Genomic DNA, 27,117 nt, shown 5'->3' on the forward strand with positions numbered 1-27,117 from the left:
GGTCATAAGTGGTAGTTGAAGTAGGCACAATATACTACCCTAAAGAAGATACCGTTTCATGTCAACTTTACCCTTTGTTCACATACCTCTCTCACTTTCTATATTTATTTATTTAGAATAGGGCTAGTGCAGGAGAAAAGTGGAAAGGAAATGAAGGTCTTTATAGGGGGTAAGGAGGAGGAAAGGAAATGGGCTCAGTGACCTTTGCAGGTGATTCCCAAAGTGTTCAAATAGCACCATGAAAGCTAGACTTGTTCCTGAAGTCCGCTGCAAAATGTAAATTGCGACTTATCCCATCTGCCCAAGGACGAGGTCTGAAAGTGGAGTCCGGCGTCACTGTAGTGTAGCATATCTATTCTGCAGTGGGGCTTTTTGTGGTTTCTGTCTCCTAGTTCACCTTTTCACATTTTGTTCCCCATCAATATTATTTTGTATACACTTTAAAGACTTGGCAATGTCATGTTACAATCTAATGTTATCAAAGATAGACGCATATCAAAATGTCTTGTGGCAATTTTCTAGAAGGGTGACCATATTGGATGTGTCATCGAATAAATATAGTAAAGTGTCACAAATCATGATTGACACTTTTTTAATGTAAAATATTCACTTAACTTATTACGGTAAACCTATGAGTAGGAACAAACCAGGGTAGATTATGTTGAGGAAGAGAAGTCCAGCATGGTGACAGAGTGGTATAGCTAGAGTGGAATTCCCTTTTAGCTTTATCATGGAAATCTAAAGCTTGTAGAAATACTGTAACACAGACTGAGAGAAGGGAGGATAATGCACAGTAAAACCAGTGGGAGAGAAGGGGGGATTTCCTAGGAAGAATAATAAACAGGGCAGCACCACCTAAGCGGGTTACACCTGTGTTGGTGTCAATGTAACATGATGAGGAAGAAGGATAACGTGGGTTTTACGGTTATCGTACGTCATCTTCCACTTACTGATAGTTTGTGTACACTTTCATCTATGTTCTGTGTTTCGCATTCATCTCTGTGTATGACTAATCTGTTCCAGTCATTGACACTTGCACAACTCGAGTGCCCTGTTTCATCCAATAAGATTAAGATGACTTTATTGGTCAATTCCAACTGAAATTTGACTTCCCCTGTTTCCACCTCAGAAAGATACACATACAGTGCCTTCAGAAAGTATTCATACCACTTTACTTATTCCTAATTTTGTTGTTACAGCCTGAATTCAAAATTGATTAAATGTGTATTCTTTTCACCCATTTACACACTATCCCATAATGACAAAGTGAAAACATGCTTTTAGAAATGTATTGAAAATTAAATCAAACTTTGTAGAAACAGCTATGGCAGTGATTATAGCTGTGAGTATTTTCTAGGTAAGTCTCTTAATAAGAGCTTTCCACACCTGGATTGTACAACATTTGCCCATTTATTCTTTTCAAATTCTTCAAGTTCTGTCAAATAAGTTGTTGATCATTGCTAGACAACCGTTTTCAGGTCTTGCCGTTAGGGTTGCAAAGGGTCAGAAACTTTCCAGGAAATGTATGGAAATTTTCCATGTGAAGTTAAGCCTGGGAATTTTCCTTAAATCCATCAAAAAAGTTATAACAGTGAACCTTTTTTGTGGGATACACATAAGGCAATTCTAGGTCTTGTGGCATATTTTGGTTAAACTATCCCCAATTCAATGGAATTGCAACCCTCTGTATGCACAGTGCATTCTTCCATCACATGTACAGCTGATTCTCAAGATCTTGCACACTAATGAGATGCTATTGAGCCCACACTACTACACTGAAGCATGAACTACATGCCTTCTGGTAAGTTTTGATTACAATACTGGGTGAGGTGAATAGCTTTTATGACACAGATCTGTTTGAAATTCACTGCTCGACTGAGAGACCATTGTATGTGTGGGGTACGGCGATGAGGTAATCATTCAAAAATCATGTTAAACACTTATTGCACTCATGCAACTTATTATTTGACTTTTTAAGCAAATTTGTACTCCTAAAAGTATTTAGTCTTGCCATAACAAAGGGGTTGAATAATTATTGACTCAAGACATTTCAGCTTTTCCTTTTTAATTAATTTTTAAAAATTTCTAAAAACATTGAAATTATGGGGAAAGTGTGTTAGCCAATGACAAAAACATCTCAGTTTAATCTATTTTAAATTCAGACTGTAACACAAATGTGGAAAAAGTCAAGAGGTGTGAATACTTTCTGAAGGCACTGTATACAGGTTTTGGAAAGGTGTGGAGGGTGGGGGCTGGGAGCTGCTGTTGTGGGGGGGTTAAGTGCTCAAGGGCTCAACAGCAGGAATTGTCATCTAGGATTTAACGCCAGCAACCCTCCGATTGCCAGCTCACTTCCCTCCAGATTTGTCCCATCAGACCCAGGATTCGAACTGGCAACCCTCCAGTTGCTGGCTTGCCTCTCTAACCGCTAGGCTAATTATCAGTTTAATCATGCACATAGTGTAGACCTAACAGTGGAGTCAATGTTATTTTTTAGGCTTCAAGCTTGTCTAGATTGGTCAAGTTGACTCCCTTCTCCACACGCACTAATCGGAATCAATGACGCAATAACCTAATTGACATATATGAGAGAAAAAAATATTTGTGGTTTTGTGGAAACCTAATTGTATTCCACCAACTCTTGAAGCATGCCTCTTTGTTAAAAAGGGCAACAAGTGACTGCATAAAATATCCACTTCCTTTTCACTCAAACACACAGAAACCAACCAATGCATGTTTTCCTGTGCCTTGTCACCTACACTCAGCAGCTGTTCTGAGGTTGAGGGGAATTCCTGTTTCCTCCACCAGACTAGGGTTTCATATCAATACTCTAACACAGGTTCCTCCTCTCCTACCCTTGTCTCCTCTTCATCTGACTGGAGAGGACGTGACAACACAATTCCTCTCAGGAATTCAGCTTAATTTTTTTGCCAATGTTTTTAGATCAGAAAAGAGAAATAAGAGAGAGTTGAAGGTGAGAGAAAAGAGAAGACAAGCAGAGGAAGTGACTATAGACTATTAAGCAACCCCTAGCCTCTCCCCGGGTTTTCTGATGGGAAGTGAGGGAGAGAGGGAGGGCAGGGCTGGTCTGATGGAGTTCCTCAGAAGCAGCTATGTTGAATCACTGTGTGTGGGGGCGTGAGCCTCACTCCCACTGTTTCCTTGCTGGGAAGTGACTGCCTTGCTTGTCATACAGAGAGAAAGCTAGAATAACAAGGAGGGGGAGACTAGTGTGGAGGGGAGTGGTATTTAAGCGAGTCTCAACTCAATGTCAGACAGTGTGGTGTGACTAGGACAGGGAACAGTGGGACCTTGCTGGACAGTACAGGTGGATATCAGTGGAGGATGGTGGAGGGAGAAATGTGGAGGCTGGCCTCAACTCCAGTAGGATTTCAGAATGAAACAGAATATCCTCAATGGTGTTTTAAATGGACATATCAGATGCCAAAATGGAAGATACCGCTATTTGTTGCGTGAGGGCCAGGTCACTATTGTGAGTTTCGTTTTTTAATTAGCCAAAACATTGTTTCTGGGAAAGACACGATGAAGCAATGGGACAATGTATGTAGTCTGATGTAAGTATTTGAGTAACAAATGTCTTAATCTGTGTGAGTATAATTTCTGTATTGGAATAAGAGATTATGTGGAGCTGTTACTCTTCGACATGATGTATCACACAAAGTAGTGTAAATCGCCTAGTCTGAAATTAACCACTAAACCCTTGTACACTTGTTGGCCTTTCAACGTTCTGTGAGAATTGGATGGATGTAAGCAACATGGCAGAAACCCAAAGGCTACAAGGGCTGTGTGGAGTTAGAGTATCTGATCTATGAGGGGCCATTGAACCGTATCTGTCTGGGTTACATATGCTAGAGGTTGATTAAAGATTAGAGACTGTGTTCAGACTTTGCCTGGTAGCCAGATCTGTCCCCGCTTTAGTCTACTCCATATGTGTGTGATTCATATCTTCTCATTGATATTTTTGAATAACAATAGTTCCTAGTCAACAACACAAGACCTGGAGCTAACACAAGACTCCAGGTCTCAGGCAAGGTTATTCCAGTTTAGTTCCAGGCAGTTCAACCGGTTGTTGTTCAGTTCAACTAATTGACGGGAAGACTGCAGTTTCCTGAGCATATATTAAGGTGTGTTCTTCCTCACAACTTTCTGTGTGCGTGTGGTACTTGTTTGTTTGTGTGTGCGTATGTCCACTCAGGAATGCACTGTAAACCACCCAGGGATAACACTGAAGATTCCTCGAACTGTACTCACACTGTCAATATTGACTCTAGTCATTTGAATGGGTTATATTCCTGCAACATAAATTGTTCAGATGACGATGAGTGGCAAACCATATCTATTGTTGTGGATTTAAAGATATACTGAGCAACATAAAATAAGTATTGTGTGTTTGTATCACACTGCTGGGGCTTGTCCAGGGTTCTACGTTACAGAACGTTAAGATAGATATGTATTGTGTACATATACAGTATGATTGTCTTTCATGTAGTGAATCAACTATTTATTTTTATCTGAACGTTTCACCTTCCTGAATACTCCCCTTGTTTCTGTGGAACTGTTTTATGTAACGAGTCATGTCTCGGCTTGACCAGTGCTGTGGCTGGTAGTGTGTGTGTGCTTGTTTGTGGCTGACCACTGCTGTACAGTATCTCGCATTGCAATCTGAATCAGGCCTTGCATCACCCCACCACAGAAGATTCCCTTTCCTCCCCGCCAACTTCCATCACAGAAGTTGTGAAATGCTCAGGAATCTTGGCTGCTGCAGATGGATCCTTTAAACATCTTTTGGCAAGGTTAAGAGTAGGAGTAACCCTTAAGCACAGATCTAGGATCAGGAACTGCATACCCCTCTAACAAACTGGCTCATCGTTCAGTCTAAGATGAAGATGGAATATGCCCAACCAAATAGCATTTTACTCTTAGGAGGAAGAGGTGCTGATATCTTCTATCACCATCTTCTCACATCCATTTTAGTGACTTTTTATAGAAATAAAGATTGCCCAACCTCGTCGTTTCACTGCCTTTAATCACTCAGCTGTACAGAGGTTTCGTTCTAAATAGGAGTCAGACCAGTTCCGTTTACTGAGGTTTTAAAAGATGTTTCAACATGGTAGAGAGGTACACTTGATTGAACTTGCCTGATGGGTCTGGTTGAATAGTCCCAAAAGTGCAAACCTCGCACAACCAGCCTGGCCTCAGAGCCATACAAAACATACGTGACATTTTTCTGAGCACCTCCAAGATGTATGATACCTACTAATGGTCTAGTTACTTTAGACAGAAACGAAATAGGGAGGTTGGTCGGGAGTAGGGGTGGGCATAATCCGTGACCGTCTAGCAATCCGGGTGGGTATAATCCTGGACCGTCTAGCAATCCAAAGGTACTGTGTTCGAGTCGCCTCTGGGATAATTATAGCATTTTAGCTAACCCTTATTCTAAACTTAACCCAATTCACATAACCTGCTACGTAAATGATCATAACCTTTGTAGTTAGTTCCCCTAACCGCCAACATATATTCTTCCCCTAATTTGTCATTCTCCTTTGTTGTTATGAGTGCGCAACAAGCAACCTGGCCTTAGAGAAAGACGTATAATACTATACGTCCTCCAAAATGTATGATAAATGAATCATCCAATTCATATGCTATTGTAGTACTCAGTAAGACGTATGGAACTATATGTCTTATAATTCGTACGATATTGTACACTGTTATTCCATTCATAATGTAACCTAAAGTAACGTAAAATATCATACTAAAGTGTCACAGATTGACTTTGAACGAAAACAAATACCATTTTGAGCCAGGTGTTACAGCAGCCATTTGAATGGATTTAAAAGGTGCTAAAGCCTAGAGAGTGAAAGAGAAGCTCAGGAAGACAATGTGGGAGGAGAATGAGAGGTGTTGTGCCCTGAGAACTGAATTCCATAGATGATGGCTACTGGAGATGTCATCTATGGGCTCAGTTCTTCTGGCAAGGCACTGCTTATCAGCATAACAAGACAGCACCTATACTTCTATATGAGGAATATGGATTCTCTGACTTTCCATGGCAAACTTGTGGTTTCAAATAAAATAATGATTGTGTCCTTCTGTAGATTACATGTAGTCAGCACATTACAATTCAGCTTTGTTAAGTAATAAACTGCTAATGTCTGTAATTGGGGCATGTATTTTGTATGTACACATCATGTAAATTAATAAATGTGTCTTCAGAAAATACACTTTCTCATTCATCTTTACAATCTCATCATAATGAATGTTTATTTACACTACAGATTGGATTAATATTGACAGTCAAACATTCATGTATAGTAAAATCATCAGTGACACTTATTTATAGAGAAACAGGGTGTGTGCTCAAGCACATAGATTTTACTGTACATTTTTACAGTTCAGGGAACATTCTAAACTAGAGTAATAAGATGGCGTATTCCCAACCAACACACCCTGGCCACAACTATGTGTTATCTCTCAACTGGGAAAGGTGACTCAGACCCAGAGCCTGTTTCATGGAAGAGTTACCAGTTAGTGTCTTCAATGGGAATGTCCATTCTAGTACTTATATTTCTATGCTGATGGACAGTCTAATGTGAGGAGTGATGAGATATGAGAGATTCGACTGGATTTAATACAGTATATGACAGAGGGTTATACAGTAAGAGAGATCAATCATAGGTGACATATATGAAAGACAAAGGTTAGAACGACAGTGGGTTATGTAGGAGAGATAGGGTTTAAATGCATGGCGGGGTTATACAGTAAGAACTAAGAGGCAAATGACAGGAGTTTATATAAGGAGTGGCAAAGCAAACAGTAAAACAAGTAATCCCCTCTCTTCTTATGCAAACTTGCTAATGTTACAGAACACCTTGATAAATTATAGTAGTACATGGTAGCCAAATGAAAACACCAGACCTGAATGACTCCAACATTGAAGTAGCCTGAGGTAGCTATGTATAAATAAAATAATGAGATGGAGAAAATGAACAAATAAGTAGCATTTGGCTGCTTTGTATTAAACATATAGTATCTGGAGTTTGGATGTCGAACGTTTATTTTAAGTGAATTTGTCCCAATACTTTTGGTCTCCTAAAATGGGGGGACGATGTACAAAAAGTGCTGTAATTTCTAAACGGTTCACCCGATATGGATGAAAATACCCTCAAATTAAAGATGACAGTCTGCACCTTAACCTCACAGTCACTGTATAATTTTAAATCCAAAGTGCTGGAGTACAGAGCCCAAAATAATACTTTTGGAGCTCACTGTAAGTCTACGGTTACACCAGGGCAGGTGGTAAGGTTGATGATAGTGGTGGAACGCCCTGGGATCAGGTCCCTGGGGTTTCCTCATACTCCTGGAGACCAGGTTTAAGGTGAATTGATGCTCGGGTAGGGAAAGATTGAAGGTCGTGACTGTAGTTGTTGCGCCACTGCATCAGTGGGGTGATGGCAATGGGATACATAGCTTGGTAGAAGTCATGTGAAGATATAGGTCAAGGTGATGTGTATGGGTAGAAGTAGTTAAGGTTCAGGTTGGGGTTGTCTTCATCCCTACAGGGATCTCACTTCACTGAAATAAACAACAAACAAAAACAAAGTACTCATAATAAAAATGTACACTGAACAAAAATAAAAATGCAACATGCGACAATTTCCAAACTTTTACTGAGTTACAGTTCATATAAGGAAATCAGTCAATTGAAATAAATGTATTAGGCCCTAATCTATGGATTTCACATGACTGGGAATACAGATATGCATCGGTTGGTCACAGATACCTTAAAAAAGGTAAGGGTGTGGATCAGAAAGCCAGTCAGTATCTGGTGTGACCATCATTTGCCTCATGCAGCATGACACATAGAGTTGCATAGAGTTGATTGTGGCCTGTGGAATGTTGTCCCACTCTTCACGCTGTTGTACACATTGATCCAGAGCATTCCAAACATGCTCAATTGGTGGCATGTCTGGGGATATGTAGGCCATGGAAGAACTTGAACCATAGCTGCGGGAAGATGTTTGGGGGTGGGGGTGCTTTTTTGTTGTTGAGAGAGAGAGTTTGTTTTGATGGAGCTACAGATGGCTAGAGTGCATTCGGAAAGTATTCAGACCCCTTGAAACAGGTTTTTAGACATTTTTTGCAAATGTTTTAAACTGAAATACCTTATTTACATAAGTATTCAGACCCTTAGCTATGAGACTCGAAATTGAGCTCAGATGCATCCTGTTTCCATTGATCATCCTTGAGATTTTTCTACAACTTGACTGGACTCCACCTGTGGTAAATTCAATTGTTTGGACATGATTTGGAAAGGCACACACCTGTCTATTTAAGGTCCCACAGTTGACAGTGCGTGTCAGAGCAAAAACCAAGCCATGAGGTTGAAGGAATGTCCGTAGAGCTCCGAGACAGGATTGTGTCGAGGCACAGATCTGGGGAAGGGTACCAACAAATTTCTGCAGCATTGAAGGTCCCCAAGAACACAGTGGCCTCCATCATTCTTAAATTGAAGACGTTTGGAACCACCAAGACTCTTCCTAGCGCTGGTCGCCCGGCCTAACTGAGCAATCGGGGGAGAAGGGCTTTGGTCAGGGAGGTGACCAAGAACCCAACGCTCCAGAGTTCCTCTATGGAGATGGGAGAACCTTCCAGAAGGACAACCATCTCTGCAGCACTCCACCAATCAGGCCTTTATGGTAGAGTGGCCAGATGGTAAAAGGCACATGACAGCGCGCTTGGAGTTTGCCAAAAGGCACCTAAAGACTCTGACTATGAGAAACAAGATTCTCTGGTCTGATGAAACCAAGATTGAACGCTTTGTCACGTCTGGAAGAAACCTGACACCATCCCTACGGTGAAGCATGGTGGTGGCAGCATCATGCTGTGGGGATGTTTTTCTGCGGCAGTGACTGCGAGACTAGTCAGGATCAACGGAAGATGTACAGTACAGCGGGATACTTGATGAAAACCTGCTCCAGAGCGCTCAGGACCTCAGACTGGGGCGAAGGTTCACCTTCAAACAGGACAATGAGACGAAGCACACAGCCAAGACAAAGTCTCTGAATGTCCTTGAGTGGGCCAGCCCGAGCCCGGACTTGAACCAGATGGAACATTTCTGGAGAGACCTGAAAATAGCTGTGCAGCGATGGTCCCCATCCAACCTGACAGAGCTTAAGAGGATCTGCAGAGAATAATGCGAGAAACTCCCAAAATACAAGTGTGCCAATCTTGTAGCGGCATACCCAAGAAGACTCGAGGCTGTAATCGCTGCCAAAGATGCTTCAACAGAGTACTGAGTAAAGGGTCTGAATACTTATGTTGATGTGATATTTCAGTTTTTTGTAAAAATGTCTAAAAAACTGTTTTTTCTCATTATGGGGAATTGTGTGTAGATTGAGGGGGGGGAACAATTTAATCAGTTTTAGAATAAGGCTGTAACGGTACAAAATGTGGAAAAAGTCAAGGGGTCTGAATACTTTCTGAATGCACTGCATATCGGTCCGCTAATACAGGACTAGTACTTTTCTGTAAAATTATTAAGCTTCTAGGAATTGTGTACAGATCCTAGTAACATTGGGCTGTGCGTTTACATGCTGTAACTTGAGGTGATGACGGCAGATGAATGGCACGACAATAGGCCTCAGGATCTCGTCACGGTATCTCTGTTCATTCAAACTGCCATCGATAAAATGCAATTGGGTTCGTTGTCCTTAGCTTATGCCTGCCCATACCATAACCCCACCGCCACCATGGGGCACTCTGTTCACAATGTTGACATCAGCAAACCACTCGACTACACAAACTGCTGTCTGCCTTCTGCCTGCTACAGTTGAAACCGGGATTAATCCGTGAGGAGCACACTTCTCCAGCATGCCGGTGACCATCGAAGGTGAGCATTTGCCCACACGAAGCCGAACTGCAGTAAGGTCAAGACCCTGGTGAGGACGACGAGCATACAGATGAGCTTCCCTGTGACAGTTTCTGACAGTTCGTGCAGAAATTATTTGTTTGTGCAAACCCACAGTTTCATCAGCTGTTCGGGTGGCTGGTCTCAGACGATCCGGCAGGTGAAGAAGCCAGATGTGGAGGTCCTAGGCTGGCGTTGTTACACGTAGTCTGCGGTGGCCTTTTAATGTCCCAAGCACAAGGTGCACCTGTGTAATGATCATACTGTTTAATCAGCTTCTTGATATGCCACACCTGTCAGGTATCTTGGCAAAGGAGCAATGCTCACTAACAGGGATATAAACAAATTTGTGCACAACATTTTAGACAAATAAGCTTTTTGTGCGTATGGAAGATTTCTGGGATGTTTTATTTCAGCTCATGAAAAATGGGACCAACACTTTACATGTTGCGTTTATATTTTTGGGTAAATAGTACATCGGTATTGTTGGCAAGTCATAAAATCAAAACACCAAATAGCTTTTTAGGACAGCCTACCATTGGCAGTTGCACCTTTGAGTTACCTGGCTGTTCCTCCTATACTACTGGACATATCAATCAAACAGTAGACGGCACCATAGGCCTAGTGAAATGTGTGTTTGCATTTCACACTAGGCAGATTTATGCAAGCCTACCCAAACAATAAAATGTGCCAAATTTGATATTTCCGAATTTAACAAACTGCCACCAACATACCACCCAGCATCCCACTGCTGGCTTGCCTGTGTAGCTAAGCAGGGTTGGCCCTGGTCGGTCCCTAGATTACCAGATGCTGCTGGAAGTGTTGATGGAGGGCTGCTGTGTTTCGGATGGGACGTTAAAATGGGTGTCCTTACTCTCTGTGGTCACTAAAGATCCCAAGGCACTTATCATACGGTGTTAACTCTGGTGTCCTCCCATATGGAAAAAAACACATTTAAAATATATTGTAATGAAACAGGCAGGGATTAAGTCTCGAACCCTCAACCTTCTAGCCCGAGGTCGGGCGCTTATAAACCCAGGGTCGTTACACTACTCCCTCCTTTCAAAGAGATGAGTGAGATGTAAGACTTCACTCTCACAGTCACACACAGTATCTGCACATGTGCAATGGTTCACTTCACGCTGTTCAGAGAGTGGTAGCCAGGGCAGCAAAATAGCCGAGAAGTTGAGCCTCATGCTTCAACGCTCTTAGACGTTTAAGATATTGACCCACTATGCAGTTTACTTTCTGCATCTATGTCATATCACGGAGTCTACCTATAATACATTCCAACATATTACGAAATGTATTTAATATGTACAATGGGGAGAACAAGTATTTGATACACTGCCGATTTTGCAGGTTTTCCTACTTATAAAATTACAGACCTCTACATGCTTTGTATCATAGGTACACTTCAACTGTGAGAGACGGAATCTAAAACAAAAATCCAGAAAATCACATTGTATGATTTTTAAGTAATTAATTTGCATTTTATTGCATGACATAAGTATTTGATCACCTACCAACCAGTAAGAATTCCGGCTCTCACAGACCTGTTAGTTATTCTTTAAACTTCTTGTCAATACGGGGGCGCTGTTTTCACTTTGGAAAAAATCGTGCCCAAATGAAACGGCCTCGTACTCTTTTCTAGATCATACAATATGCATATTATTATTACTATTGGATAGAAAACACTCTCAAGTTTCTAAAACTGTTTGAATTATATCTGTGAGTAAAACTGAACTCATTTTGCAGCAAACTTCCATATAGGAAGTGAAAAATCTGAAAACGAGGCTCTGTTTCAGGGCCTGCCTATTCAACTGGCTTTTATTTATCGATATGCATGCACTTCATACGCCTTCCACTAGATGTCAACAGGCAGTGGAAGGTGGAATGGGGTGTCTAGCTTGATCTGAGGTCGAATGAGAGCTTTTGGACTGACAGGTCCGGAATTTGCTTTGTCTTCTCAAGCGCGCGGTGGAGCTCGACATTGTGTTCTGAAAAGCGTTCGGTTTACACGGCGAATATCTCCGGCTCTGATTTTATTTGATACATGTGATAATAGCATAAAGTAGGTTTTTTCAACCGAGTTTTATCAGTTTATTCAACGTTTATTGGGACTTTTGGAGTTTTCCGTTCTTTGCGTCAAGAGAGGATGGGAATGTTAGCAACCTTGGCTAGCATTGTGGCGCGAATTCGACAGAAGAAATGGACATTCTAAAACCAAACAACGATTTATTCTGGACCAAGGACTCCTTGTACAACATTCTGATGGAAGAACATCAAAAGTAAGAAAACATTTATGATGTTATTTCGTATTTCTGTGTAAAATGTTGAGTCCTATTCTCCGCCGTTTTGGTGAGCGCTGTCTCGCAATAATATAATAATATAATATGTTATGGTAAAGTTATTTTTAAAAATCTAACACAGCGGTTGCATTAAGAACCAGTGTATCTTTCATTTGCCATACAACAAGTATTTTTATGTAAAGTTTATGATGAGTTCTTTGGTCAGATTAGGTGAGTGTCCAAAATATCTCCGGAGATTCTGGTGAATCGATGCTACGTATTCACAATGTATAATCAGGATTTGTAGCTCTAAATATGCACATTTTCGAACAAAACATAATTGTATTGTATAACATGATGTTATAAGACTGTCATCTGATGAATTTGTTCAAGGTTAGTGATTAATTTTATCTCTATTTTGTCGGTTTTGTGCTAGCAATTTTTTGCGGGGAGTAAATTGCGTTGTGTGTTTGGCTATTGTAGTGAGCTAATAGAAATATATATTGTGTTTTCGCTGTAAAACACTTAAACAATCGGAAATATTGGCTGGATTCACAAGATGTTAATCTTTCATGTATTTTTCATAAATGTTTTATGATGAGTATTTATGTATTTCACGTTGCTCTCTGTAATTATTCTGGCTGCTTTGGTGCTATTTGTGATTGTGGCTGCAATGTAAAACTATGATTTATACCTCAAATATGCACATTTTCGAACAAAACATAAATGTATTGTATAACATGTTATAAGACTGTCATCTGATGAAGTTGTTTCTTGGTTAGTGACTAATTTTATCTCTATTTTGTCGGTTTTGTGAAAGCTACCTATGCGGTGGAAACATGGTGAAAATATGCGGTTGTGTGTTTGGCTATTGCGGTTAGCTAATAGAAATACATATTGTGTTTTCGCTGTAAAACATTTTAAAAATCGGAAATGATGGCTGGATTCACAAGATGTTTATCTTTCATTTGCTGTATTGGACTTGTGATTTCATGAAAATTATATTATATGATATCCCTGTCCCGTTAGGCTAGGCTATGCTAGTCAGCTTTTTTGATGAGGAGGATCCCGGAATGGGGATGGGTATTAAGTAAAGGTTATGAAGCCCTCCTGTTCTCCACTCATTACCTGTATTAACTGCACCTGTTTGAACTCGTTACCTGTGTAAAAGACACCTGTCCACACACTCAATCAAACAGACTCCAACCTCTCCACAATGGCCAAGACCAGAGAGCTGTGTAAGGACATCAGGGATAAAATTGTAGACCTGCACAAGGCTGGGATGGGCTACAGGACAATAGGCAAGCAGCTTGGTGAGAAGGCAACAACTGTTGGCGCAATTATTAAAAAATGGAAGAAGTTCAAGATGACGGTCAATCACCCTCGGTCTGGGGCTCCATGCAAGATCTCACCTCGTGGGGCATCAATGATCATGAGGAAGGTGAGGGATCAGCCCAGAACTACACGGCAGGACCTGGTCAATGACCTGAAGAGAGCTGGGACCACAGTCTCAAAGAAAACCATTAGTAACACACTACGCCGTCATGGATTAAAATCCTGCAGCGCACGCAAGGTCCCCCTGCTCAAGCCAGCACATGTCCAGGCCCGTCTGAAGTTGGCCAATGACCATCTGGATGATCCAGAGGAGGAATGGGAGAAGGTCATGTGGTCTGATGAGACAAAAATATAGCTTTTTGGTCTAAACTCCACTCGCCGTGTTTGGAGGAAGAAGAAGGATGAGTTCAACCCCAAGAACACCATCCCAACGGTGAAGCATGGAGGTGGAAACATCATTCTTTGGGGATGCTTTTCTGCAAAGGGGACAGGACGACTGCACCGTACTGAGGGGAGGATGGATGGGGCCATGTATCGCGAGATCTTGGCCAACAACCTCCTTCCCTCAGTAAGAGCATTGAAGATGGGTCGTGGCTGGGTCTTCCAGCATGACAACGACCCGAAACACACAGCCAGGGCAACTAAGGAGTGGCTCCGTAAGAAGCATCTCAAGGTCCTGGAGTGGCCTAGCCAGTCTCCAGACCTGAACCCAATAGAAAATCTTTGGAGGGACCTGAAAGTCCGTATTGCCCAGCGACAGCCCCGAAACCTGAAGGATCTGAAGAAGGTCTGTATGAAGGAGTGGGCCAAAATCCCTGCTGCAGTGTGTGCAAACCTGGTCAAGAACTACAGGAAACGTATGATCTCTGTAATTGCAAACAAAGGTTTCTGTACCAAATATTAAGTTCTGCTTTTCTGATGTATCAAATACTTATGTCATGCAATAAAATGCAAATGAATTACTTAAATCCAGAAAATCACATTGTATGATTTTTTTGTTTTAGATTCCGTCTCTCACAGTTGAAGTGTACCTATGATAAAAATTACAGACCTCTACATGCTTTGTAAGTAGGAAAACCTGCAAAATCGGCAGTGTATCAAATACTTGTTCTCCCCACTGTATATATAAAATGTACATCACAAAATATATGTTAAATGCGTCGGAAAATGCAATTAATGTATATCAAAATATATTCTGAAATACGTTAAAGACAGGGACCTTCCCGCTAGCCATGATTGGCTGAGATAATGGATTGGCTGGACATGCCGAGAGATGAGTTCGGATTGGTCTGCCATGTAGCATGCTTCTGTCTATAACATGAGCTGCTCAGTATTTGTAGGTAATCCTTTCTAACCAGTGGTGTGTATTCATGGATGCCAAGGGAAGCCAGGCTTCCCCCCAAAAATTTACCAATAATTTATTTTTATAAAATAATTCGTAATCTAGTCTCTCTATGTTTCATAATTTTCCTTCAATTCGCAAGAGGCTGAATGCAATTTCACAGGAGAAAGCATCCGAGCAAGCGAAACAGCGCCCCTCTGTCTCTCTACGTATAGTGTAGGCCATCTCTCTGATGCTGCCTGGTCCAAATGAGTAAGACATTGTTGCTGCTATCTGGCCTCCCTTGACAAAAAAAAGTTTTAAACATTAGCCAATCAGCTTTGAGCTAAACTGAGCGAGTTCATCTGTGATTGGTCTTGGCACACCAAAAAAAGTGTAAAGGGAAGCCAACTTGGATTTGCAGTCACTCCTATCAAATCCCATTGAGAGCATACGTCATTGACAGAAAAACTTGAATTGTTGCATATTGTTGTGTTGTTGTCCACGGGTGGCTAGCTAGCCAGCTAGTTAAAATTTGCCCTTTCCTAAAATAGCCATGGATGGAGATAGGGATTTGGACTTGTGGTTTTACTTAATTCTCCATACCAACCAATGATTATAACGGCGATACTGACCCAATCATTAACTCATACAGTACATTGCTTTGCCCCTAGCCTGAGAGGATGGACCCTCAATATGTAGATAGATGTAGAAGGCTAATGTTCACTAGCTAAAGTTGCCCTTGAATGGAAGTTAGGCTAGCGAACAAGAATTTTAGCCATGTAGCCTAGAAACAAATGAAATCAAATTGTATTAGTCACATACACATGGTTAGCAGATGTTGTTGCGAGTGTAGCGAAATGCTTATAGATCCGAAAGTGCAGCAGTATCTAACAGGTAATATGGAACAATTCCACAACAAAACCTAATATCTAACAAATTCCACAACAAAACCTAATACACACAATCCAGTAAAGGAATTGGATAAGAATATATAAGTATAAAATATATGGATGAGCAGTGACAGAGCGGCTAAGATGCAATAGATGGGGGGGGTCAGCAAAAGTGTTGAGGGTCAGCAAAGTGGAGATGTTGTTTCCTATCTTCACCACCTGTGGGCGGCACGTCAGAAAGTCCAGGACCCAGTTGCACAGGGAGGGGTTGAGACCCAGGGCCAGCTTGATGATGAGCTTGGAGGGTACAATGGTGTTGAATGCTGAGCTGTAGTCCATGAACAGCATTCTTACATAGGTATTATTTTTGTCCAGATGGGATAGGGCAGTGTGCAGTGCGATGGCGATTGCATCATTTGTGGACCTGTTGGGGTGGTATGCAAATTGTAGTGGGTATAGGGTGGCCGGTAAGGTGGAGGTTATATGATCCTTGACTAGCCTCTCAAAGCACTTCATGATGACAGAAGTGAGTGCTATGGGGCGGTAGTCATTTAGTTCAGTTATCTTGGGTACAGGAACAATGGTAGCCATCTTGAAGCATATGGGTACAACAGACTGGGACACGACGCGATTAAATATATCCGTAAACACACCAGCCAGCTAGTCTGCGCATGCTCTGAGGATGCGACAAGGGATGCGTTCTGGGCCAGCAGCCTTGCGAGGGTTAACATGTTTAAATGTTTTACTCATGTCAGCCACTGAGAAGGAGGGGGGGGGGGGCGCAGTCTTTGTTAGCGAGCCGCCACGGTGGCACTGTATTATCCTCAAAGCGGGCAAAGAAGGTGTTTAGTTTGTGGCTGTTTTTGTGGTCCGTGATTTCCTGTAGACCCTGCCATATACGTCTCGTGTCTGAGCTGTTGAATTGCGACTCCACCTAGTCCCTGTACCGGCATTTCGCTTGTTTGATTGCCTTGGAGGGGATAACTAATAACTATTCAGCCATATCACCAGACCTCTTTCCATGGTTAAATGCTGTGGATCGCGCTTTCAGTTTTTCGCGAATGCCGCCATCTATCCACGGTTTCTGGTTAGAGTAGGTTTTAATAGTCACAGTGGGTACGACATCTCCAATGCACTTATTTATAAACGCACTCACCGAGTCAGCGTATTGATCAATGTCGTTCTCTGAGGCTGACCGGAACATATTCCAGTCCGCATGATCAAAACAATCTTGGAGCGTGGCTTCCGATTGGTCAGACCAGCGTTGAATGGTTCTCGTCACTTGTACATCCTGTTTGAGTTTCTAACCTATAAGCCGGGAGGAGCGAGATGGAGTCGTGGTCGGATTTGCCAAAGGGAGGGCGGGGGAGGGCTTTGTATGCATCGCAGAAGTTAGAGTAGCAGTGGTCGAGAGTATTAGCCCTACGTGTCATGCAATCAATATGCTGATCAAATTTGGGTAACATTGATCTCAAATTTGCTTTGTTAAAATCTCCAGCTACAATAAATGCAGCCTCCGGGTTTATAGTTTACATAGAGTCCAGTGAAGTTCCTTGAGGGCCGTCTTGTTGTTCGCTTGAGTGGGGATGTACACAGCTGTGACTATAACTGACGAGAATTCTCTTGGTAGGTAGAATGGCCGACATTTGATTGTAAGGAATTCTAGGTCGGGTGAGCAAAAAGACTTGAGTTCCTGTGTGTTATTATGATCACGCCATGAGTTGTTAATCATAAAGCATACACCCCCGCCCTTCCTCTTCCCAGAGAGGTGTTTATCTCTGTCGGTGCGATGCATGGAGAAGCCCGGTGGCTGGATTGATTCCGACAACATATCCCGAGAGAGCCATGTTTCCGAATGTTACATTCTCTGATGTCTCTCTGGAAGGCAAACCTTGCTCAAATTTTGTCTACCTTGTTGCCAAGAGACTGGACATTGGTGAGTAGTATGCTCGGGAGCGGTGAGCGATGTGCCCGTTTACGAAGCCTGACCAGAAGATTGCTCCGTCTGTCCCTTCTGCATCGCCGTTGTTTTTGGTCAACTGCTGGGATATTTACAGCTATTTTCAGGTTTCTCCAGAGATGTTTGATCGGGTTCAAGTCCGCGTTCTGGCTGGGACCAGGGGCGGAGCCAGAGGGGTGTCCGGGGTGGCACTGGACACTCCTGACATCTGATTGGCCACCCCGGGTGCCTCCCCAAAATTGAATTCACTACTGGCATTTTGATGCTGATTGACATCTCATTTCACCTGTTGAAAGAAACATTTATTTTGACGTCGTGCGATACATTTTTCAAATTGAGGACAAGGAAGAGAGAATATTAACGTTGGTTGCGAGATACAGAAGAATAACATACAGAAGAAGAGAATATGTCCACAGCTCCACAAGCTTTTTTCGCGACTGGCGAAAGCATAATTTTTCAAGTAAGTTTTAAGGTTTAGCATCGGGTTTAGGTTTCCTGAACAAGTTTTATGAAAGTTGAGTCAATGTGTAAGTTAACGTTAGACCTTTGGCTTCATTAACAGACAGTTCTTTTTTTCTTTTTACCTTTATTTAACTAGGCAAGTCAGTTAAGAACAAATTCTTATTTTCAATGACGGCCTAGGAACAGTGGGTTAACTGCCTTGTTCAGGGGCAGAACGACAAATTTGTACCTTGTCAGCTGGGGATTTCGAGCTTGGAACCTTTCGGTTACTAGCCCAATGCTCTAACCACTAGGCTACCAGATAAGGTAAGAGCGATGGGTTCCCAATTTAGCCTAACGTTATGTTGACATCTGTGCTAGTAATACACGCATATACAACGCAGTGTTGTAAGTAGAGGCTGATTTCAAGTTTTCATAACAATCGGAAATCGGTATTTTGGGCGCCGATTTGCAGATTTCTTTAATTTTTTTTTTACACCTTTATTTAATCTTTATTTAACTAGGCAAGTCAGTTAAGAACACGTTCTTATTTTCAATGACGGCCTAGGAACGAGGCAGAACGACAGATTTTTAACCTTGTCAGCTCGGGGGATCCAATCTTGCATTGATTACATTGCACTCCACGAGGAGCCTGCCTGTTAGCGAATGCAGTAAACTAAGGTAAGTTGCTAGCTAGCATTAAACTTATCTTATAAAAAACAATCAATCAATGACTGTCATTGCTCCAATGTGTACTTAACCATAAACATCAATGCCTTTCTTAAAATCAATACACAATTATATATTTTTAAACCTGCATATTTAGCTAAAAGAAATCCAGGTTAGCAGGCAATATTAACCAGGTGAAATTGTGTCATTTCTCTTGCGTTCATTGCACGCAGAGTCAGAGTAAATGCAACAGTTTGGGCCGCCTGGCTCATTGCGAACTAATTTGCCAGAATTTTACGTAATTATGACATAACATTGAAGGTTGTGCAATGTAACAGGAATATTTAGACTTATGGATGCCACCCATTAGATAAAATACGGAACGGTTCCGTATTTCACTGAAAGAATAAACGTTTTGTTTTCGAGATGATAGTTTCCGGATTCGACCATATTAATGACCTAAGGCTCGTATTTATGTGTGTTATTATGTTATAATTAAGTCTATGATTTGATAGAGCAGTCTGACTGAGCGATGGTAGGCACCAGCATGCTCGTAAGCATTCATTCAAACAGCACTTTTGTGCGTTTGCCAGCAGCTATTGCGCTGTTTATGACTTCAAGCCTATCAACTCCCGAGATTAGGCTGGTGTAACCGATGTGAAATGTCTAGCTAGTTAGCGGGGTGCGCACTAATAGCGTTTCAAACGTCACTCGCTCTGAGACTTGGAGTAGTTGTTCCCCTTGCTCTGCATGGGTAACGCTGCTTTGAGGGTGGCTGTTGTCGATGTGTTCCTGGTTCGAGCCCAGGTAGCGGCGAGGAGAGGGATGGAAGCTATACTGTTACGCTGGCAATACTAAAGTGCCTATAAGAACATCCAATAGTCAAAGGTATATGAAATAAAAATTGTATAGTAAGAAATAGTCCTATAATTCCTATAATAACTACAACCTAAAACTTCTTACCTGGGAATATTGAAGACTCATGTTAAAAGGAACCACCAGCTTTCATATGTTCTCATGTTCTGAGCAAGGAACTTACAGTCGTATGAAAAAGTTTGGGCACCCCTGACAATTTCCATGATTTCCATTTATAAATAATTGGGTGTTTGGATCAGCAATTTCATTTTGATCTATCAAATAACTGATGGACACAGTAATATTTCAGTAATGAAATTAGGTTTATTGGATTAACAGAAAATGTGCAATATGCATCAAAACAAAATTAGACAGGTGCATAAATTTGGGCACCCCAATAGAAAAATCACATCAATATTTAGTAGAGCCTCCTTTTGCTAAAATAAGAGCCTCTAGACGCTTCCCATAGCCTCTAATGAGTGTCTGGATTCTGGATGAATGTATTTTGGACCATTCCTCCTTACAAAACATCTGCAGTTCAGTTAGGTTTGATGGTTGCCGAGCATGGACAGCCCGCTTCAAATCATCCCACAGTGATATTGATATTGATACAATGATATTCAGGTCTGGGGACTGGGATGGCCATTCCAGAACATTGTACTTGTTCCTCTGCATAAATGCCCGGGTAGATTTTGAGCAGTGTTTTGGGTCGTTGTCTTGTTGAAATATCCAGCGCCGGCGTAACTTCAACTGTGTGACTGATTCTTCAACATTATTCCCAAGAATCTGCTGATATTGAGTGGAATCCATGCGACCCTCAACTTTAACAAGATTCCCAGTACCGGCACTGGCCACACAGCCCCACAGCATGATGGAACCCCCACCAAATTTTACTGTGGGTAGCAAGTGTTTTTCTTGGAACGCTGTGTTCTTTTGCCGCCATGCATAACGTCCCTTGTTATGACCAAATAACTCAATCTTTGTTTCATCAGTCCACAGCACCTTATTCCAAAATGAAGCTGGCTTGTCCAAATGTGCGTTTGCATACCTCAAGCGACTCTGTTTGTGGCGTGTGTGCAGAAAAGGCTTCTTCCGCATCACTCTCCCATACAGCTTCTCCTTGTGCAAAGTGCGCTGAATTGTTGAACGATGCACAGTGACACCATCTGCAGCAAGATGATGTTGTAGGTCTTTGGAGGTGGTCTGTGGGCTGTTTTTGACCGTTCTCACCATCCTTCACCTTTGCCTCTCCGATATTTTACTTGGCCTGCCACTTCTGGCCTTAACAAGAACTGTGCCTGTGGTCTTCCATTTCCTCACTATGTTCCTCACAGTGGACACTGACAGCTTAAATCTCTGCGATAGCTTTTTGTAGCCTTCCTCTAAACCATAATGTTGAACAATCTTTGTTTTCAGGTCATTCGAGAGTTGTTTTGAGGCCCCCATGTTGCCACTCTTCAGAGGAGAGTCAAAGAGAACAACAACTTGCAATTGGCCACCTTAAATACCTTTTCTCATGATTGGATGCACTTGTCTATGAAGTTCAAGGCTTAATGAGCTCACCAAACCAATTGTGTGTTCCAATTATTCAGTGCTAAGTAGTTACAGGTATTCAAATCAACAGAATGACAACGGTGCCCACATTTTTGCATAGCCTATTTTTCACATCTGATTTAATTTCATACAACTTAATATTGCTACACTAAAAATCTTTGTCTGGACAATACCCCAGTACTCAGCTTTTATTAGAAAATGAATGGCATGCCACTGTGATCATTTTCTGTGACGACAGAGTAAATTATTATGCAGCCTCAGAGGGGTGCCCAAACCTTTTCATATGACTGTAAACGTTAGCTTTCTTACATGGCACATATTGCACTTTTACTTTCTTCTCCAACACTTTGTTTTTGCATTATTTAAACCAAATTGAACATTTTTCATTATTTATTTGAGGCTAAATTGATTTTATTGATGTATTATATTAAGGTAAAATAAGTGTTCATTCAGTATTGTTGTAATTGTCATTATTACAAATAAATAAATAAAAATTGGCCGATTAATCGGTATCGGCTTTTTTGGTCCTCCAATAATCGGTATCGGCGTTGAAAAATCATAATCAGTCGACCTCTACATATCTCCCTGGCATATTACATAATTTATGCAGCAGCATACAATACTTTTTTGGCCTCATGTTGTGCTAACTTGAACAGGAAGGTGGCGCAGCGGTCCTTCATGGGCAAAGTCTCGCATTCTCTGGATTTATGGTGCTTTCAAAACAACTGGGAACTCTGAAAAAACAAGTTCTAGACCTGCTCCCTGCTGTTTCATTACAATATTCATGAATTCCCTTCCAAGAACGTTAAGTCAATCAAACAAGAATACGTTGTAACACAACTCAACTGCCAAACAGTTACAAATGTACACACTAAACCTAACACTGTGTACTGTATCAGCTTTCCTAAAATAGTTACATGTCAAGGATTGTATTTATTTACACCTAATTCGCTTAAAATCCAGTTAATGGTTTTAAAAGCGAGACCGTTTGTCATCGTTATCGCCAGCCATCTTGCTTACCTTTAAGAATAAAAAAAGCAACGTTACTATGTATTTACCATTTCTTTATGGACAAAAAGCTTTAGTCCAGGAAAGCAGAAAACGTCAAACGGTTTCACCGCAGAGAAAGCATTTCTTTAGGTGTCCATGTCCTTCGACTGTGTTTGCTCGGCGCTTTATTCCAGTCCCATCTCTGCAATTATTTAGGCTGTTATTTCTATCGAACTCTCCTGATGAGAGAGGAATGTAACACACACTCAGAATGCAACTCCGAATAAAGCAGCGCCAAAGATTTTATGTGGCAGCGCTTCCAGTCCGATCACGTGACCTGTCTGACACGGGAAATGGACAGTGGCAAAAACTCATCCGAGATTCTCATGATTCCCAGATGGGGAAAAATCATATCAAAAATAATCTTTCAGCTTTAGTCTTTGTTCCTAGGTACACCGCGAATGCACGTATCAGACCTCCCTAAACTGAGAATACTACAAAAAGAAATGAAATAGCAAAATATTCAATATACAGAAATGAATTCATTATAGTGTAACGACCCTGTGTTTATAAGCGCGGAAATCGACTCTGCCGCTCGAGCATGCTTTTGCGGCACAGTCGATAGCGCGCCGGACCTCGGGCTAGAAGGTCGAGGGTTCGAGACCTGCTCCCTGCCTGTTTCATTACATTGGTGTCGGAAGTGATCGGACCTCGCATCCACGACAGTGCGTGTGCTTGGCCGGTGAGCGCGTTCCTGTAAGACGTAAAGTCGCAAGCTAGCGCGAGGACGCGCTCTTTGAAAGGAGGGGGTAGTGTAACGACCCTGGGTTTATAAGCGCGGAAATCGACTCTGCCGCTCGAGCATGCTTTTGCGGCACAGTCGATAGCGCGCCGGACCTCGGGCTAGGAGGTCGAGGGTTCGAGACCTGCTCCCTGCTGTTTCATTACATTGGTGTCGGAAGTGATCGGACCTCGCATCCACGACAGTGCGTGTGCTTGGCCGGTGAGCGCGTTCCTGTAAGACGTAAAGTCGCAAGCTAGCGCGAGGACGCGCTCTTTGAAAGGAGGGAGTAGTGTAACGACCCTGTGTTTATAAGCGCGGAAATCGACTCTGCCGCTCGAGCATGCTTTTGCGGCACAGTCGATAGCGCGCCGGACCTCGGGCTAGAAGGTCGAGGGTTCGAGACCTGCTCCCTGCCTGTTTCATTACAATACATACACATTTAATGTACTTACACTAGTATAGACCATCATACCAAACGTGAATGTCGATTTCTGTTTAATGCACTTGTGATTACAGTAACAGGCAGTTTAGTGATTCCTTCATTCAACAAAATAACAATACAGTATAATAAAGACCGCAACAAAAAATCTAAATCTGAATAAAAAAAGACACGGTAGAATACATGTGAACAGGTCATCACTGTTTAGAAAAGGGAGTCAGCTCCTGTTCTTGACTAACTAGCTACGGAATGCAGTGATGGCATAACAGATATCTGGGATGCTGTATGTGTATAAAGACAGAGGTCCTTGATTGAAACTGATGTATATTAAAATACAGGAGCGGTTGACAGTGGATACAGTCTATACAATGCATGGAGCCTATACACTTCAAGGCCATGGTAGACTGACTCTGGTTGTTTCTACCATAGCAAAACATTCATATATTCACACAACAGTTGACACGTATTGTGACAGTGAAGGAAAGAATGAGTTTCTGTCTAGAAAGTGGTGATAAAAAATGTGGCGTGGACCTAGGCTCTGACAAGTTCTAGTGGCTTCCTAAAAACACAGAGGCACTGACGTCAGTTCTATCAACAAAAATCTGATCCAACTAGGGACAGGAAACAACACAGTAAATGTTCATCAGTGAAAATGTCAGACTAACTTTATTTGTGGACACATGGGGAGTTCTCTGAAACGCTTTCCAACATTTCACTCTCTGACAGGCCTATAAACTCTTACAAACACAATCTTTCCTCTAATAGTAGTTAACAGTCATTGTAGAGCTTTAGAGATAACTATTAGAGGAAAGAGTTTTTAACAGTCATTGTAGAGCTTCAGAGATATTTCATAAAATGAACAGTAAAACAGTACATACACAAAATATTACTCTATAAAATAATCAGGCTCTTGGCACAGGGGGACAAGGATTTGACAGGACACAATAGAATGAGAGGATCATGTGGTTTGATTGTCTGTATCCCAAATTACACCATCTGCCAAGGGTCTTCAAACTTTTTTCCCAATCCGTTGACCCAGAGACCCCAAATCATATGTTAGCAAAAAATGATAACGTGTATAATAAATGGCAAGGAGAGGTAACATAAAAATAATTGATCTGGGAGATATTAATTTGAACTCAGTTATAATTGGAAGAGGAAGTGTAAAACTAACATTGGAATTACCTTAATAGCTAATCGACTAACACATTTCTGCAAAAATTGATGTCCATGTCAAGAAAGCTTACCAGTAACCATCGGCACTTTCCCGGTACATGGATATTCACAAACACATACATTTTTTTATTAACAGCCCCTGCAGCGCCTGCATGCTGTGGACCCGTTTGAAGATCCCTGTCCTATATACTCCTCATACGGCTCTGGCCAAAAGAAAACTATATAGGGAAGAAGGCACCATTTCAGATTTGCACAGAGGTTGGTACTGAATAAGGTTCAGTTGTCTAAATTCCACAACATCTGGTCCGATACAAACTTAATGGGAAACTGGTAGCACCTTTGGCTTGACCATAGATACACTTTATGTCCATAGATACACCAGCACTTAAACAAATAAGCGCATAGGCCTTTTAAGAGAACACTTAAAATGGAATGTGGCCCTAGAAAACCAAAAAACAATCCTTGCACTAAATCAACTGACCTTGCATTTTTGCCTGTGCTACAAACTTATTGAGTCTAGTGGGATGTCATATCCTAACTAGAAATTTTACCCATTCACAAAACATAGCAACTATGTATCATCTAGCAAAGCAGCTATCTGGAGAAACAGGTTTCCGGCACATCTCCAGGCGTTTCTACAAGGTTAGAAAAACGCAGTAGAAATTGGTAGCTCGGAGAAGGCAGTAACAGTCAAGTCAAAGGCAGATGTGACAGAAAAAGATCAGGTGGAGGTCAGGTGTTCTCACTGAGGCAGACCAGAGCCCATGGAACAGAGCAGGGTTGTGTTCAGTAAAATGGAAGATAACTTACAGGAGGTACTACCTGAACTTGTCAACAAAAAACGTTTATAAATTTTTATTATTTGCGTTCTGTTGGGAAACGCTTTGCCACGATGTGACCTACTGAACATGACCATTTAAAGTCTGAGTGAACAGGTCCAGAGTATTCTGAAGAGAGGAGTGGGTCCAAGTCTCAATGCAGAGGGCTGTCAAACACAGAGTCAGGCAGGACCGAGATCTTCAGTTTCTTTTCTGGCCAGCTGTATTCCTTCGGTAACTTGGTCTGGAAGGAGGAATTAAACAGGAGAAAAACATTTATTGACAGATACAGAACATGGAGTTAAAACATTCTGGAAACTTTGCCAGGTTTTCCATTCCATTTTTTCTAGGAATCCTCCAAACAGGATTTCTGAAAAATCTAAGATTTTGGGGGGAATTTCAACAAATGTAATATTACAGGATTACCTAACAGCTTCTTTATAGGCCAAGGATCCGTTGGTAATCTCCCCATTATGCCCCTGGAAGCCTTCCCGAGCCAAAGATCTGAATAACATACTGCGCATGCGTTTCTTTACCTCTATGCCCACATTTTTGGTCACCCTCCCTTTACATTTGTAACTGTCAATCGTGAATGATAATTCTTCAAGTTTTACCAGTGAAATGTCCATGCAGCATCTGCATACCAACCATTTGATCTGAATCCATTTCATGGGAATATGCATTTAGTTCTTCTCAAGTTAGTTGGTATCATAAGCATGTCACCGATCTAAAACAAAATATTCCATAATGTCAAAGTGAAAAGAATATTAGTTGTGGAATTAGTATTCATCCCATTTGTTTAGGCAAGCCTAAATTAGTTCAGGAGTAAATGTGGCTTAACAAATCATAAATAAGACTTGCTGTGTGTGAAATAATAGGGGTTGACATGATTTTTGAATTACTACCCCTTCCATATGTAACATTCGGTAAGTATTCAGACCACTTATTCTAAAATGGATTGGAGTCCAGCGGTGGTAAATTCAATTGATGGGACATGATTTGTAAAGGCACACACCTGTCACACACAAGGTCCCACAGTTGACAGTGCATGTCAGAGCAAAAACCAAGCCATGAGGTCGAAGGAATTGTCTGTAAAGCTCCGAGACAGGATTGTGTCCAGGCACAGATCTGGGGAAGGGTACAAAAACATTTCTGCAGCATTGAAGGTCACCAAGAACACAGTGGCCTCCATTCTTATATGCAAGAAGTTTGGAACCACCAAGACTATTCCTAGAGCTGGCCGCCTGGCCAAACTGAGCAATCGGGGGAGAAAGGCCTTGGTCAGTGAGGTGACAAAGAATCCGATGGTCACTGACAGAGCTCCAGAGTTCCTCTGTGGAGATGGGAGAACCTTCCAGAAGGACAACAAACTCTGCAGCAATCCACCAATCTGGCCTTTATGCTAGAGTGGCCAGATGGAAGCCACTCCTCAGTAATAAGCACATGACAGCACGCTTAGTTAGCCAAAAGGCACCTAAAGGACTCCCAGACCATGAGAAACAAGATTCTCGGGTCTGATGAAACCAATATTTAACTCTTTGGCCTGAATGCCAAGCGTCACATCTGGAGGAAACCTGGCACCATCCCTACGGTGAAGCATGGTGGTGGCAGCATCATGCAGTGGGGATGTTTTTCAGTGGCAGGGACTAGTCAGGATGGA

The 27,117-nt window shown here is 41.8% G+C and overlaps 1 protein-coding gene across 2 annotated transcripts in view; it reads right to left on the reverse strand.

Moving 5' to 3' along the window:
- Positions 1–23,502: 23,502 nt before the first annotated feature.
- LOC120046444 (suppressor of fused homolog) overlaps positions 23,503–27,117 on the reverse strand; it is a 29,435-nt gene continuing 25,820 nt past the window's right edge. For both annotated transcript variants that reach the window (XM_038991684.1, XM_038991685.1), the window contains one exon: positions 23,503–25,701. In XM_038991684.1, coding sequence (XP_038847612.1) covers positions 25,612–25,701 — 90 coding nt within the window. In that variant the 3' untranslated portion in view covers positions 23,503–25,611. The remainder of the gene's footprint in view (positions 25,702–27,117) is intronic.

This window comes from Salvelinus namaycush, chromosome 4 (assembly GCF_016432855.1).
Source record: "Salvelinus namaycush isolate Seneca chromosome 4, SaNama_1.0, whole genome shotgun sequence".
NCBI lineage: Eukaryota > Metazoa > Chordata > Actinopteri > Salmoniformes > Salmonidae > Salvelinus > Salvelinus namaycush.